The 17972-nt window shown below is 36.4% G+C and overlaps 1 protein-coding gene across 2 annotated transcripts in view; it reads left to right on the top strand.

Annotated features, from left to right (window-relative positions):
• The window catches only part of ddr2l (discoidin domain receptor family, member 2, like), a 50612-nt gene that overhangs the window by 11383 nt on the left and 21257 nt on the right, over nucleotides 1-17972 (top strand). The window contains exons 2-6 of one of the 2 annotated variants that reach the window (XM_028456357.1): nucleotides 10217-10313; nucleotides 13333-13435; nucleotides 14560-14635; nucleotides 15197-15349; nucleotides 17208-17355. In XM_028456357.1, the coding sequence (XP_028312158.1) occupies nucleotides 10253-10313; nucleotides 13333-13435; nucleotides 14560-14635; nucleotides 15197-15349; nucleotides 17208-17355 (541 nt within the window). In that variant the 5' untranslated portion in view covers nucleotides 10217-10252. Of the gene's footprint in view, nucleotides 1-10216; nucleotides 10314-13331; nucleotides 13436-14378; nucleotides 14437-14559; nucleotides 14636-15196; nucleotides 15350-17207; nucleotides 17356-17972 lie in introns of those variants that run through there. The other variant, XM_028456358.1, reaches the window with a different exon arrangement.

Genomic DNA, 17972 nt, shown 5'->3' with positions numbered 1-17972 from the left:
ACAGATTTCAGGCACTTAAACTAAAATATGTTCAATCACATGCACATGGAACACTGCTTAGTTCATTTTCAAATAAAGGGTTGGGCAGATAAATAATATTTTGATGTTTTTGTTATGAAATAATTGATTTTTCTTTCAAATCATTTCAGTTAAAACAATTTCTGCACTGTGTTGTTTTTAAACTATTGAGTCAAAATAAAATTTTTGACATTTAAGATCATATTACGTAAGTCCAAAAAGAAAGATTCTTACATAACTTGAATAACTGTAAAGTTGTACTTACAAATAAATCTCTTGCAACGTTATGTTTTTTTAATTGTATAATTTTGCATGAATTACTCCCATTTATTCCCAAAACGGCGATGTGAGACGTTGAAAGGTGTTGGTCGCACACATTCTGTTCACTGAGCTTAAAAAAGATTCACTGCAAAAAGATCATTGAGTTAGGACAGGGTTTCTCAAATGGGGGTACGTCTACCCCTAGGGGTATGAAATTGCACTACGGGGGGTACTAGAGAGAGAAAGAGGAAAATTAACAAATTAAATCAATTAAAAAAAATAGTTTAAAATCTTTAATTTTAGTTAAAAATTATAATCATACTAAATATTACCAGCAACTCACAAAATGACAATAAAGACACACAGACACACAGAAAATACACACGATCACTATACGAAACACACAAAAATAACAGAAACATACAAAACAACACAAGAAACAACCAAACAACATAAACAGTAAACAAAACACTGAGAGAGAATAATTTAAAAACACAAAAAAAATGATGATAGAAATGATCTTGATTAAAACATGAACTGAAAATAAGTAAAAGTAGATAAATATCTGAGCTCAAACATGATCAAAAACTAATTATAATACAAAAATAAGTCCTTGGGGTCGCCCAGAAATTATTGATATTAAAATGGGGTCACGATCCAAAAAAGGTTGTGAACCACTGGATTAAATATTGTTTATTTCCACTTATTTACAAAGTATGATTCTTTAAAATGTGCGTTATCACTCCTTCATTCCATCATTATGATTTATAGATGTTTTTAAATAGTAGTAGTAGTCGCTCATAAAGGGGGGACTTGGATTCAGAAATAAGAGACAGGGGAACTAGAACCTAAAACGTTTCTGGTGTAAAGCAACTATTAGTTGTTGTTACTGTTGCTTTGGTGGTTCATTTCATAGCAGATACAGAACGTAGATTATAAAACAATGGCTGTGTTTATTTCACAATAAAAGCATATAACTGACATGTCGGTTTCCAATAATAAAAAAGGGAATTTAGTTCAATGATAACATGTTGCAGGTTTAGAGCAGGAAGGAAGAGAAAATTACAACATCTTCCAGATAAGTTTCTCTAAAGTTTACATGATAAGTTTTCCTACAAACATTAAAAAGTCAAAAATGTCTGAGTCACAGCAGAACTACTGGTTAAATAATGTGGGAATGTGGAACCTTTATTTATATATTTTGCAGCTGTTTGATTAATTAACACGTCAGAAACCTGGAAACCTTAAATGAATGGTTTGATTTGTCTTTTATTTACTTTTTTATTGGACAAAAGTGATAAAACAGTTGGCATTAGCTTTAGACTTATTTGGGTGTTCTGGTGTAAAACTTTACTGTGATTCAAACCAAAAAAAAACTAAATAAAGTCCGTTTGAAGCTCAAAATTCAGGCTAAATATTCAGGAGCCAAGATGAACACATTTCTATTGACTTTAATTTCCTCAAGCACTTGAGAAGTCAGCGTGAAACGAGGCTTCAGCAGGAACTCTGGTGCTGGTTGATTTCAGGCTCAGATAGAATCAAAAAAAAGATCTACTCAACACAAATACAGTGAGTGGTAAGATAAGTTTGCTAAAAAAACCCCACAACAGTCACATATTTGATCATAAGAAGTCAAACAGTGGCTCCATCTCTGTATGTGATCATTTAATGTGACATAATAGGAGCCACCTAAGCTCCGCCCACAGGGCAAACATGAGGCTGACGGCCACAGATCAACCACTAATAATAAATGATAATTAAACACACATGCACTTATTTATATGTGTGTGTCACAGGTAAAGACTGAGTTAATTAAATGATATTTTATATTAAAGTATGGGAAAGTTTCTGCACTGTGGACATTTTTTTGCTGTGACGCACCATGAGCAGGTTGAGGTGTTTCGATTAAACTAATGAGTGACTTTTATAACTAATGAACGCTGTGCACAACTGTAGACCCACCAGCAGGCCCAGGGCGGAGGGATACGGCCACCTCGGTACCACATCACTCCTCTATAGGGCGCTTTTTCATAGGCGACATAGTTTGAACATTTAGCTCATTTTTCTTTCATTTGAGATCAAAATTCACGTAAAACCGCATGTTCTATATCATTGTTAAAAATATGTACGCCTGAAAAATAAATCTAAATGTAAATGCTAAATCTAAATAGTAAATTTATATTACATTTATTAACAAACAGCTGCACAATATGTGCCACTTTTGGCTTTTTTCCTACAAAGGACAGCACATGTGAGTGAGTTCTGTAGTGTGTCTTGTTTAAATGAAGGTCTGGGTTAGGACACACTCAGTGATCGTCTCACTGTGATTTACATGATGTTCTTGAAGGTAACGAAAGCAGCAACTCATAAAACAAGTACAAAATAAGCTATAAAATAGAATTATAGGCAATATTGTAATTTTATATATCGCTAAAACAGAAAACTGTATATATCTCTAATCTCAGCCCTAGTGTGTACAAGCAACATGTAGTTGTGTGTGTGTACAGATCATGACACATATACACATAATCCAGTGTGTGTTTAAGTGGTTCCAGGTGTAAAGTGAGCTTTTCTTATTTTCTAACACAACAGACTTTATGTTCAGAACAGTCTTTAGACTTCAGAGTAAAAACTAAACTAGTTCAAAGTGTGATTATTATCTTGAAAAGTCGGTTGTAAAACACTTCTATGAATCTATGAAACTTAAATGTGTTCTTTAAACATGAAGGACGTTTGTTGACTTTTCATAGATTCATTTTCTGAAAAAACCAAAAAGGATCTCGTCTCGTGTTGGTTGGTGGTTTGTATCATTTCATAGTTGAACATGTTAAATCAAGAACTCGTCACATTCTTTGCATTCCAGTGGTTCTTCTTCTGCAGCTCTTCTAACCCTCACCTGTTCATCACTTACATTTCATATTTATGGGTAAATAAACTTCATTTCTATAGCACTTATGCTAGCACAGAAACAGTCCAAAGCACTTTATAATATCAGCCATATAAGGGTGTAAGAAAAAATCCATTTGGCGATATATTGCAATATTTCACTGTGTGATTATCGTATCTCTCCAAAAAATGTCCAATTAATCATGTTTTTTAACGAAAGAAACATTTAATTTTGCTCACATATTCATAGCAGGAAAACTCCTGGTCACTAGGTGTCAGTGAACGCACCATCAGATGTTGTTAAATGACCAGGATTTTCATCTTTAAGATGACTATAATAATAATAATAATAAACGTTCCTGGATAACAGTGGATATTATTCAGATGAATAAATAAATGTGGTTATCACAGATTCATAGAACAATAAACCATCATTTTACTGACTTTATGGATGGACCCCAAAAATCTCTCCTTTATTCCCCCTTATAGATGGTCCTGTCTCCACATGACTGTTCTTCAATGTTCATGTCTGTGTTCAACCACCTTCTGCTACAGTGGGGGGTCCCTGCTCTCTGGGACCTTTATTTTGGGGGTCACAGGCCGAGAACCCCTGTGTAGAGAACTATAAGCTAACAGTGCTATTTTCATTATGTGTCTGCAGCATGTCCAGTGAGTTCAGATAGATGTACTAAAGGTTTGTCTCAGGTTGGTATGGATGTTAATGTTTCCACTTATTTCTTGCAATTTTTACGTAATATATTTTAACTTTTCTAATTCAAACTGTTAATTGTCAATCAAAAAGCTGTCGTACGTCGTGGCAAAAACTTGATTTTTACTGTATTTTCAGATAAACTTTGAAGTAAAACATTGTAATATTTATATGATAAAACCTTGTTTGTTTACAAACATTTTCTTCATCGTTAAAACAACAGGAATAATACATTTGTTTTCTGTAAACGAAGAAAATATTCAATTCATTTTATTTTTTTACAGTGTAGCTTTTTTTGCGTTGCTGTTCTGTTTTGTTCTCAGTGAACTCTGATCATCCCCCACCATCAACCCCAGCAACCCCCCGAAGATAAAGACATGCAGATTCCTGTGTGTAGAAAGACAGACTTGGAGCAAAGAATGTGAATTTGTGTGTGTGTGAGTGTGTGTGTGTGTGAGTATGTGTGTGAGTGTGTGTGTGTGTGAGTGTGTGTGTGTGTGAGTGAGCGTGTGTGTGTGTGAGTGAGTGAAAGAGAGAGAGAGCTCTGGGTTGCGTTGAATGTTTGGAATGTTGAGGCTTTTGGTTTTCATTTGTTCTGACAGAGGAGGGAGGAGGGAGACCAAGTGCAAAGTAAAGAATAACACTCAGAGATGTGTTTGTGACAGTGGAGAAAGTAGATAATTATTATAACTAGTACAGTGCCCGTAGGAAGTCTGTGTTGTTATAGAAAATATAGAAAAGTGGGAGGTTTAATATTTAGCACTGTAATATAGGCTAGCATACATCTGCAGCTTGCTGAGAGAGAGGTGTGTGTGTGTGTGAATATAGCAGGTGGTAGAGGGGTCGTCTTCTGATTGAGAGGTTGGGGGTTCACAGCCCTCAACATAATACTTCAGCTGAAATAAATGTTTGTTGTTCATGTTGTAATAAGCCACGCCCACCTTGACCAATCGCGATTTACTTCGAGATATGGCCTCAGGAGCGACCCAAGATCATACTCACCAAATGTGGTAAAAATCTATCTTGCCATTTAAGAGATATAAATTTCCCATATTTGCAGCGCCCCCTAGTGGCCTAGATTATTCACATTTAGCACATACCCCACAGTCACATGCCAACCAAGGATCTCAGATTTGGTGTTGTTAGCATTTATTTTGACCGAGATATGCAACAGTTTGCATTTATATGGCTAACTAGAAAATATTACTCAAGTTTTCACAATTTTACACCAGCACAAATATAGGTGGAAATGGGTGTGGCCTAGACCAGATGATCCAATGCTGAACCATTTTTGTCACGCTAAAGCTATAGCCACAGGAAGCTGTTGTGCACCACTTCTGGTGTCACATCCTGAGTTTACCTTCGTACTGAGATTATAACCCTAACCCTAACATAATCCAATAAATAAATAAAACACTTGTCCATTCACTTTGAAAACAAAAATAAACAAAAAATTATTATTATTTTTTTAGCAAAAAAACATTTTTTGGTTGTGCGCATGGGCGCGCATGCACATATATGCACATAAACCATCTCAATACGATGTAAACTCAGTACATGACACCGGTTCAAAATGCTGCTTCAAGAATTATTGTCTTCACCTGTCGTCGACTCCTTTTTATGATGCTGTGTGTGTGTGTGTGTGTGTGTGTGTGTGTGTGTGTGTGTGTTCACATATTTATAAATTCTAGTTGTTACTGACATCTTACTGAGCAACTAAGCGCAGCATCAATTATAGAGGACACCCAAAATGAGGCGGATACGTGAATAGAAAAGCGACTGCGCTGTAATAAAGTGAAACATCAGTGTGACTGTTTATTGTTTGTTGTGTTAATATTGTATAATTTTACACATCTGCACTTTTCTTGCCTGTGTTCTTTTCTTACTGCTTTTTCTGCTGCTTTTGTTTTTGGTCTGAATTATGGATTTTTTATTCTTCATAGTTTTTAAGAATTGTTCCTCATGGTGACGTAAGATGCTCTGACGGGTTTCTCCGTGTTTGTGATTGGTGAGACGCTGCAAACTCCACCCCTTTCATGTAAAGGCGGCACACACGCAGCCTGGTTAGTGGCAGTTGTCAGAGGTAGACAACTTTTATCACAGTGGGGCCACAAAAATGTGTTTGTTTGACCAGAGGGTCACATGATCAACATTCATGTTAGCATTGGAATAATGACGAGCAATCTAAGCATTATTACAGGAAAGAACAAAGAGTTTTTATAGTAATTTTGTGTATTTTTCCTGTAAAATATATATTTTTTGGCGTCATATTGTGTATTTGTGCTGCCATTTTGCATTTTTTTGAGTAATTTTTGTGTATTTATGTTGTTGTTTTGCTTGTTTGTTAGTGCTGTGCGTTTGCTGAGTAATTTTTTTTTGTTTTTCTTATCTTTTTGTGTACTTTTGTTGTCATTTTCTGTAATTTTGTATATTTTTTTCTGAGTAATTTTGTGTATCACTGTTTTTGAAGTAGCTTTGTGTGTTTTTGGAGTATTTTCTGTGTTTTTCTCTTGTCTTTTTTTTGTATTTTTTAATGTATTCTTGCACTTTTGTTTTGTCTATTTTTCTGTCATTTTGTACATTTACTTTGGGGGTGGCCAGTTGCCTATGTCTGGTTTAAGTTATCCTGTTGATGCCCAGTTTCATAGTACAGCTGCTCTGGATATATTTATCCAGCTCCCTAGTACAGACCCTAAACGTGTGGCGTTGGGCCTCTTGCACAAGGACAGTTGGAGTTAAATCACTGACCTTTCAACAAAGGAAGTGCACATTCACCAGCTTTCTGAACACACAGAGCACGTGTTCCTGCACACATTCTAAATACAGAGTTAAGTTGTGTTCACATTCACACTATTTATCACTACTCAGAACCTCATCACAACCTATTAAATACCCTACGATTCTCTTCTATCTTCAGTTACTAGTTACTTTCCATAAGCTGAATGAGAGGTGCTTTTCCTCTTCTGGCAACAGTTGAGGGATTGTGGGTTGACTTTAAAAATGAGGCTGAGAGCTTTATGTAATGTGTTGGCCACAGCCTAGATTCCTCTACTGTTGCTCATTTACAGCAAAATCACATGAGAAGAGAGTGGAAAACAGAGGGAGAGAAGTGAGACGAAATATAGAACGGACATGACCGAGGGGACGTCTGCAGGCTACAGAAAACCTTTTCCAAACTAAACTCTCGTTCACCTCCGACAGAAAGGATTCCTGGAGGAGAGTCACATGACTTTGCTGAAACAAACCTTTTATTTGCAGAGGTGAAAGTAATGGGATTACAATTACTGTAATTGAGCTGCTTTTATGGGTACTTGTACTTTTTTCAGTCTAAATCAGATATTTTACTTGTACTTGAGTACGTTTTAAAAGAAGTAAATTAATTCATTACATGTCTACACCCACCTTACTGGTAAATTATTATTATTTTTGTTTTAAAATGATCATCAGACATAGTGAAACTACAAAAATAAAATGACCAGAAAACAATCAAATGTATCACATCATAGACGACCAATCAGATTAAACGTAATGTAACACATCATAGACGACCAATCAGATTAAACGTAATGTAACACATCATAGACGACCAATCAGATTAAACGTAATGTAACACATCATAGTCGACCAATCAGATTAAACATAATGTAACACATCATAGTCGACCAATCAGATTAAACGTAATGTATCACATCATAGTCGACCAATCAGATTAAACGTAATGTACGGCACCAAAACATCATTGAATGAAGGTTATTTTCTCAGTTTTAGTTTATAAATGTATCTTTATTTAGAGCCTGAGCATTTTTATTTTATTTTAAATTAAATTAATTGTTTTTTTTTTTATCTAAAAACAAATTGTACATTTTGACAAACCTTTTATTTTATACAGATGCCTTTGTAGAAAATAAATCTACTTCCAATTGTGCGAGATTGTGTCTCTTTCATTTTAAGTTTCTACATGAGATGTTTACTGTATGTAAGGGACCCGTACCAAGATTTATTACCAACAATACATTTATTTATTTAATTTAGCTACTTTTAGGCGGGGCTACCGGACTTTGTTCTTCTTATTGTTGTTGTGTACACTAGTTAAATCACTACTCACTAACTATAATCTATAGATGTGTACGCAGCGACGCTCTGCGCCAGATTCGTTATTTGGGGCCCAGGGGGGCCCCTTGGAAAAAAAAAACAAAAGTTGATTTGTCATTTATTTACAAGTCCAATATTACGACGGTTGGTGGTACCGACTCATTGGCACATGCTGCTGCTCTAGTGTCTGTTTGAGGTTGTCTGTTGCTTCATTTGTACGTAACCAATAAGCTGGGCTTAAGGCTCGTTGGGATCAGACCTGTGACAGTTGAAGGTTGATCAAGCAGAGATGTTTTATTATCCACTGGCTCTGCCTGTCCTTTAGGTCTCGCTGGGACTGGATCAGAGCGTGCTGGAGGTGCAGCAGTTCAGGAAGTGGCCTTTATAATCCAACCTGGTCCATCACTGTAAGATGTTGTCCCTGACCCCTCACTACTGGTGTTGTACGTCACTTTGGATAAAAGCGTCGTCTGCTAAATGAATTTGTAGATTGTAGTAATTTCCAGCTGCTGTAAGTTCTTCTCTTTCTTCATCCCATTGGGTCTGTGTGTCCATCAGATCTTCTGTTACATGGACCAGTGTAGAACTGAGGTGTGTGAGGTCTTTAGTACGGAGAACTCTACATTTTCCACTATGGAAGCGTTTTATACCTCACTGTCTCTGTTCTGGCTCTCAGAGAGAAGTGCTTTCTTCTAGTTTTTTGGGACGGTGTCTTTATGTTCTGCATTAAATGGTTCCTCGGGGGTGTTTTTATTCCAAACCATGAGGAGGAGGAGACTCAGTGGTTCTATCTGCTCCAGCTTGGCTGTCTGCAGCGAGGCCTTCAGCTTATTTATGAGCTTTGCGTTGATGCCGCTTATTTCCAGACGTTGTTGACAGGTTGTCAGGCTGGGGTTCAGAAGCTCCATGACGAGTGGGTGAAGGTCATGGATCACAGAGAAAAAACATTTAGATTTAGCAGGGAGTGGCCTCCTAGTATGATGTACACCTGGTCCATTTGTATCAACAAATATTAATTGTTGGGTATCTCAGATATCTCAGAACGCTTCGGTGATGGAGAAAACAAATAAAGGTGTTAGTTTTCTGTTTTTCGTTTTCTGTACCGAAGTAAAAGAGCTTGAATTTGAAAAACAAGGCGTTTTCCGTTTTTTTCATTTTGGTTTTGAAAACAAATATCAAATAATGAGTGTATTTTTCATGTTTCATGTTTTTGTTACATAATGAAAAACGAATAAATGAATGATACACAGATTGTACATGTGAGCAAATCAGCCTAAACCTTATTAAAACACTGGTAATTACAGTAAATGTTGCTGTTTTCCACTGTAATATTTGGAACAGAACAGACAACATTTGCTACCAGTCAGCCATTGATTTGAATACATTATCGTTTCCATTTTTAATATTCCCACAATAGATTTAAGTCAGAAGTAACATTATGGGTTTTTTTTCTCCTCTCACTGGCTTAGATTTAAGTGTTTACAACATGTTTAGGGTCACATATGGAGAATGATGATAAACGTTTAGATTAAATGTGGTGTTTTGGTAAAAACAAAGCTGGACGCTCGCGTTTCTCTGATTTTCTCTCTTTGTTTTCTGCTCTTCACTTCCGGCCATTGTTCTCCTGTCTCTACCTTCTCTCTCTCTCTCTCTCCTCATGCTTTAACTCCTCCCCTTTTTAGGCTTTCTCTGCTCTTTTTCTTAAACGTCTCTATTTTCTTATCAGTTCTCTGTCTGCTTTCTGTCTTCCTCTCTCTCCACTACCCATGGCTCTTCTCTCTGGAGTCACTGTGAGTGGATTTATTAAAGAAACTTTACAGCAGACAAACCTCAGAGTGTGTGAAGATATTGTAGAACAGAGTGAGGCTCTAGTTTAGGATTTAATGTGTTTGTTGGTTCCAGGAATGTAGATATACGTACATTCATTTAAATCTCACTTTAGGATAGTAAACATAAATAACATCTGGATAAGATTAGATTATTAGTTCATCCATGAATCTTGAATAAATGAGTGTAAGTTCATGTTTTGTCCCCAATAGACTCTCAGTTTGTGTTTGTGTGTGCGTGGATTTGTGTTGTTGCGTAACCACTGAGACCGAGCTGCTGTTTGTGTCCTGTGTTTATGAAGTCCTACACACACACACACACACACACACACACACACACACACACACACACACACACACACATGCAGTGGGATAACTTGATACTTGTTATGTTTGATTTGAGTTGTTCTTTCCTGTCTTTCAGAGATGTAGCAGGTGTGTCAGTAATCGACGGACCATCATGCACTTCTTCTTGCTGCTGATCCTTCAAGTTACAGCAGCTTTTGGACAGATTGACCCTGGTAAACACACACACACACACACACTGAGGCCTGGGCATTTTCTGTCCAAACCAGTCCACTACATTATCAGCGACACCATGATAAAACTGTTATTGATCAGTGATTCTCAACATGTGGCTCTTTATGTCTTCATTTTAATTGTTTAATTATTATTCCCCTAAACTTTTTTTGTCTCATTTTTGCCCTTTTTTCAGATTTTTGCTTCATTTGTCAATAAATATCCTTTTTGTCAATTTTTGCACGTTTTTTTTTTAAACTTTAAACCAATTTTTGTCCTTTCTTAAAAATGTTTGACCACTTTTCTACCCAATAAGCAAACGTTACACAATAAATACCACTTGTTTCCTTTTCCCCTACATTTAGCCTCTTTTTGTTCCACATGTTTCCCATTTTTCACTATTGTTTGCCACATTTTGCCCATTTACGCTACCCTTTGTCATTACATACCACCTGATTTTGCTTTAATTGCTCATTTTTTGGCCACTCTTGACTGTTTTTGGCCCATTTTAGTCACTTTTTAAATCTTTTTTCAGACTCTAACAACCGTTTGCCAAAAAATATAATTTTCCCCTTTTTTGTCCATTTTTGCAAGTTATTTTTCACACTTTTATCCAACTTTTGTCCTTTCTTTCATTTTTTGACCACTTTTCTACCCAATAAGCTAACTTTTACCCAATAAATGTCACTTGTTTCCTTTTATCCTTACATTTGGCCTCTTTTTGTTTCACATTTTTGCCCTTTTTCACTATTGTTTGCCACATTTTGTCTAATAAAGCTACCTTTGCCATTACATACCAGCTGGTTCCTCTTTATTTGGCCATTTTTTGGCCACTCGTGACCGCTTTTGGCCCATTTTAGTCACTTTTAACTCTTTTCTTGTCAGGTTTTGGACCATTTTTGGCCACTTAATAACATATCTGCCTCCAGTGGGCCAGATCCCCAGTCTACCCCTGCATACTAGAAATGTTGCTAACTAATATTTCAACCTTATTATAAAAATTTCAACTTTATTCTTGATTTGCCCAAAATAATTTTCTCCATCAAAAATGGCCCTAATCCTCTTCTGTAATTTTTCAGAATTTAAATTTTTTTTATTCGCCAAGTACAGTTTAAAAACTACAAGGAATTTAACTTGGTATGCAAGGTTGTTATTGTCAATGAGGTTTAGAAAATATATATTAATTCTCTCTTTATAACAAAGACTTAATCAGTGGTGACTCAAGTCAATCACCTTTATTATGGATTATAACAATCTCTCAATGGTTGAAATAATGAGAAACATGCCTTCTAGATATCAAAACTATAACAAAAAACTCAAGACTTTCAAAACAATAAATATAATTAAATATACACTATGTATATATATATATATATATATATATATATACACAATAAACAACCTTTTTATTATTAATTGATAATTAAATTTACCGCTATTTTGTTTCTTTTAATCTCTCGTTTTCTTTCTCTTGGACTTTTCTCCTCTTTCTCTTTTCATCGTGTGTGACTATTTCGTCAAAACAAAGCAACGTTAATAATTCCGTCAAGTGTGAGTAAAAATACCGTAATGACTTAATATTGGCTGTAAAGAGCAACTTGTTCGCTTTGAGAAACTGGTGGAATTTCTCAGATAGAGCCAATATTCACAGAGTCACGGTCATTTAAAATGACGTGTTCCCCTAGATGCTTTCAGGGTCCCTGGGAAACCCAGACAATTTCATTAAAAAAATATTAAAAATATTCCCGGACAGCGTACTGAGTTTACCTCCATACTGAGATTATAACCTTAACCCTAACATAATAAACAAATTAAACACGTGTCCGTCCACTTTTATAACAAAAATAAACAAAACTGAATTATGATTTTTTTTTTTTTAGCAAAAATTAATATTCCATTAGTGCACATGTGCATATACAATCTCAGTACGATGCGCCCTCAGTACATGACACCAGACAAGACGTGAAAAACCAGGCGTAAAACCCAGATGTTTGGTCACCCTATGTTACATTATTGCGTCTCTTAATAACAAACAAATAAACAACTAGTTTTTAGGCAGTCGACTACTAGAACGCTGTGACGTGTAGATGTTTAAACGTTTACACGCCAACATCCTTAACACACACATATTTAGCGGTTCCCGCATTGTGACCACAGATGTCGGTAACTTAGATACTTTGTGATGCGTTGCTCTAATCCAGGGGTGTTAAACTCATTTTAGTTCAGGGGCCAAAAATGGAGCAGTTTGATCTCAAGTGGGCCACAGATTTCATGTTGGAAACAAGTAGTTTCAAAATTATTGTTCCTAGTTTGCACATTTACAGTATGTATACATAAAATACAGAATACAGTATGTAAGAAACAATACAGTTGAACAGTATTCAAGCAATAAGTGACAGATATCAGTCCCAACAGGATTGACACTTTAAATTTTCCAGATTTTTGTGAATTTCTATTTAATTAAGGCAAATATTATGTAATAATTTGAAGAAAAAAAAGGATTTTGTAAGAATTTTGAGTTTTTTCAACAGTTTAACATAAAAAATGACTGCAATGGAAAAACTGTGAACACCTGCAAATATTGTTGATTTTCATTTACACAATGATTCACGTTTTCTCTGTCATTTTCATTTTCTCCTGTGGGCTGAATTGGATGCTCTAAAGGGCCAGATTTGGCCCCTGAGCCTTGAGTTTGACACATGTGCTCTAATATGACCACTGTTTATGTTAAATGAAGTTAAATGAAATCTTTATTTTATTTTATTATAAAATCATGTTTTTTTTTTTTTTTCAGGCAATGTTTTGTTTGGAGAAACATTGTTGACTCACAACTACAGTAACTTTTGTGATTTTACTGAGTTAAGTTTAGAATCAAGTAATCAAGAAAGTAACTTTTTAAATGAGTAATTAGTGATCAGATTACATTTTTAAGGTAACTATATGTGGCAGCACTGTTTGTGACTGAGATGCTAAAGGTGTGTGTGTGTGTGTGTGTGTGTGTGCGTGTGTGTGTACTTTCAGCACACTGTCGCTATGCTCTGGGAATGGAGGATGGACGCATCAGAGATGATGACATCACTGCCTCCAGCCAATGGCACGAGACCACAGGTCCTCAGTACGCCAGGTGAGGTTTGGGGATGTGTCGTATGTGTTTTAAATTGTTATTACATGTTGGTAAATGTGAATAATTCAGTTATATTCTATTGAAAACACTGCATGGACTGTTGAACAAAGCACACTCTATAACTAACCGATTATTTTGATAATGATAACGCTGTCCTTTATTGATCACTTTGAGGTGTAGCAGGAAACATACTGTACTTAAGCTAGCACACATTTTGGTATCAGTTCTATCTGGATCTGTTCTCCAAACACGTGTTTTATCTGAATAAAATATCAATATATACAGTCCCCTCCAAAGGTATTGGAACGCCAAGGTCAATTCCTTTGGTTTTGTTGTTTACTGAAGACATTTGGGTTTCAGATAAAACCATGAATATGAGACAAAAGTTCAGAATTCCATCTTTTATTTTATGGTATTTACATCTACACGTGTCAAACAACTCAGGACAGAACATTTTTTGTTTGAACACACCTAACCCAACCCAACCCAACCCAACCCAACCCAACCCAACCCAACCTAACCCAACCTAACCCAACCTAACCCAACCTAACCCAACCTAACCCAACCTAACCCAACCTAACCCAACCCAACCCAACCCAACCCAACCCAACCCAACCCAACCCAACCCAACCCGGGGGCCAAATCCTGCCCTTTAGACTATCCAATTCGGCCCTGAGGGAAAATAAAAAAAGACATTTTGTAAATGACCAAATAATTTTCACACTTTTATCACATGACTGCAGTCATTTTAATCTCAAATTGTTCAAAGAACTCAATTTTCCTTAAATTATTTCACATAATTTCCCCAAATTAAACACGTATTGTCTGGATATTGTTGGCCTTATATTTACTTTATGTATCATTTATACATAGAAGTACAAACTTGGGGACATTATTGTTGAAATTGCTCATTTTCCCGCTTAAAATCTGTGACCCACTTTAGATCAAACTACTTCGTATTTGGCTCCTGAACTGAAATGAGTTTGACACCCCTGGATAAGGTGAAGCCCGCTAATAAAGTGATATCCCAGATTCATGTATCCACCTTTGTAATACAGCCCTTATGATATTTAACAAATGAAAACGCAATTACAGGTTATAACTGTGTGTAATTGTGATTCCAGGTTAAATCATGAGGAGGGAGACGGTGCCTGGTGTCCCAAAGGACAACTGGAGCCTTCAGACAGTCAATACTTACAGGTGTGTGTGCTTTTAGTTAACACTGTGTACTACATGTACACCTGGATGTGTGTGTGTGTGTGTGTAGAGGGTGATTATCACTGGTGTCATTGTAACAGGAGGAGGTGTGAGAAGGTCAGAGGTCACATGAGGAAGAGGGAGGTCTTCATTCCATTTTTTAGAAGAGAGATTGATGACTTTTATTGCAGCGGGGGCCACGAACATGTGACCGTGTGATCCAAGGGTTAACGTTATCTGTGTATTAATAGAGAAAAGAAAAAGAGTTTCTGTTTTGTATCATTTTTGCCTTTTTCAATGGTTATTTTGTGTGATTTCAAAAGTTATTTTATGTCATGTCATTTTGTTTGTTTTTGGAGTCGTTTTGTGCATTTTTATTGTTGTTCAAAACTTATGTGTATTGTTGTCATTTGATGTGATTATTGGTACATTGTTTGTTTATTATCACATAGACGGTGATATAATACAGTATGTGTTTATGATTGAGTTTAAACTGACTTCCTGCTGCTCCTTGTCCAGGACACTGCTGGAATAAAGCTTTGTTCTATACTGTATGTGTTCCAGGTGGACCTGGGCAGACTCACCTTTGTGACGGTTGTTGGAACTCAGGGAAGATTCGCGAGAAACTCTGGAAATGAGTTTGCTCGATGGTATCGCCTCAACTACAGCAGAGACGGACAGATGTGGAAGTCCTGGAAAAACCGACTGGGAAACGCAGTGAGTGACGGGATAATGACACAATGAAATGAAAACTCACATTTAACAGAGGGATTACGTGTCAAACTCATTTTAGTTCAGGGGCCAAAGTTTGATCTGAAGCGGGCCGCAGAGGTTGGGAATCGAACAGTTTCAACATAAGTGCTGCTTTGCATTTATGAATGATGTGATGATATAAAACAGTATATAAGGCACTGACAATATCCAAGCAATAGGTGATAGGTAGTGACAATATTATTTATATTTGGGGAAATTTTGTTAAATAATTCGAGGGTTGAGCAGAATCTTGGAAAAACTAAATTTAGTCAAACTATTTAAGAATAAAAATGACTTTCATCGTGTTCTACAAACATGAGAAAACTGGAAACCACTGCAAATGACTTTCATTGAATTTGTGACAAATTCAATGAAACTCCACTTGAATAATTGTAGTTCTACTTCAATTTAATTCAATTCAACTTTTTTCATAAATTACAATTATAGTCTTCTTGAAGCGCTATCAAAATATAAAACTCTTAAGAAAAAAGAAAAACACCCAACAAATCCACAACAAATCTGTTGAAATATTGTGTTTTTAAAGTGTATTATTTTGCATGGATGCTAATATTAGTGTTTGGATATGATACAGTGATTTAAAATGACTCCCAATTTCTGCTTGTGTTCAATAAATAATTCCTATGAAAAGTTTGTAATTTTTAAAATATTGTCAATAGACCCATGTCACATGACCTCACAGGTCACGTGACATATGGCCCTGCGCCATGTTGGAAGAACAAGCCACCGCAGGAAACGGTTTTGAAGCCATGAACTGTACATAGTGAAGCAGAGAGCCCACAGCGACTGTGTTTGGGTGTTCTAACACGGCTGTTTTAAATACGCCTGTTCATTGTAGCCATGTTGTTTCTTACCCTGATGAAGGTCCTTTGACCAAAAGCTTGGGAAATTAAATAGTTTTATTTGCATTGATCCAGGTGTGCAGATCTATTTCTCACACAAATTTAGGTCATCAATAAAATAACTGAAAACCCAGCATTGCACACTCATATTACAGATGAATTATGAAAAATTAGCCAACTTACCCTGGGTTTAACCACATGGAGTTCATTATGAATAAAAGCAGCTACTTCACAAATCCAGCCACAAACAAACTGGTTGTAAACTTCCAGTCCCTTGAAACTTTTCATGTGGTCCATAGTGTATGAGCTAGATGTAAAGACGAGGTAGTTCACAATGTCAGGATAAGTCACTCCCAGGATATCAGAGACATCTTCATTCCATTTGTCAACAGCAACATTGTAGGGGTCATTCCCACTGATCAGACCTAGTTTCTCCTTGTACCGACTTCTTTCAGCTTCTGGTAGAGTGTCAACATAATCCGTGTTCTCCGACATATTGAGGCCAAACGGAGACGACCTTCGACAATCGTTTAACACATGGGCTGCTTTCAATAAGTCAAAAAATAACTATTATTCAAGTAAACACAACCACACAGGTGCATCCGTTTCAGGCAGTCAACTTCCAAGATGGCGCTGGGTCAATGCGCCATGACGTCAGTCACAAGGCTCTATATCGCAGAAGTTAAGTTTCTGTGGAAATTTGCCAGATAATTTATGCAACCCTACTGAGATACCCATTTGGTAATTTACACAATTCATGTTTTCTCAGTCATCTTTCCTCTACCTGAGTGCCAGATTGGACTTATAAATGGGCCGGATTTGACCCCCGGGCCTTGAGTTTGACACATGTGGATTAAACGATAAAAAGAAAACGCTTTTACCTGTTTTCTTTCTTTTATGTGGGTGATCTGAGCGATGTTTTAAAGATCCATCAGTTGTTCTCATACTGCATTTTCTTCCAGGTAATGGAAGGCAACAAAAATGCCTACGCCTCTGTCATCAATGACCTCCATCCTCCTATTATCTCCCGTTATATCCGTTTAATCCCAGTCATCAAGTTATCCCCGACTGTGTGTATGAGAGTGGAGCTCTACGGATGTCCATGGGACGGTAAGACACACGCACACACAACCTTTGTAGTGCTAGAAAGCTTTAGATGAAGGTCAAGGTCACGTCATGTCAGATTTAAAGTGGGATTGCCTGTTCTCATACATATTACTGTACAAACATAGACAACACATAACATAAAACTGTGTGTATTAACAGACAAAAAGTGTTGACAGAGCTCAGAGGTAATTTAAGTTTACATTATAAGCAGACTTTTGCGCATAAGGACTTCCATGAAGTGTTCCAGTTAGGGCTGGGACTTGATTGCGTTAATCATGATTAATTAAATACAGAAAAATAAAGCACACACAAAAACAAAAAAAAAAAAAATGCAGTTAATCGCTTTTTTTGCACTTCATACCTCTTCTCATTTCATGACTTCCTGGTATTCCCATAACACTGATGCACAGACCACAACACCAGAAACAGGAGAACCAGAGAAGTCGTTACTGTGCTTCATGGGCGTTAATTTATGTTTAAATAAAAAACAATAGATGGAAAACTAAAGCCCAGTTGTGTGAAAATGTTAGAGAACGAGTTTGTGGCTCAGTGGAGCTCTGCTAGCCTCAGCTAGCACCTTAATGCTAACATATAGCAGTTAGCGCCTCAATGCAAACATG

The sequence above is a fragment of the Gouania willdenowi genome, chromosome 9 (assembly GCF_900634775.1).
Source record: "Gouania willdenowi chromosome 9, fGouWil2.1, whole genome shotgun sequence".
NCBI classification, from domain to species: Eukaryota; Metazoa; Chordata; class Actinopteri; order Blenniiformes; family Gobiesocidae; genus Gouania; species Gouania willdenowi.
Note: the sequence above shows the minus strand (reverse complement) of the source record. Positions and strands in the feature narration are given on the sequence as shown.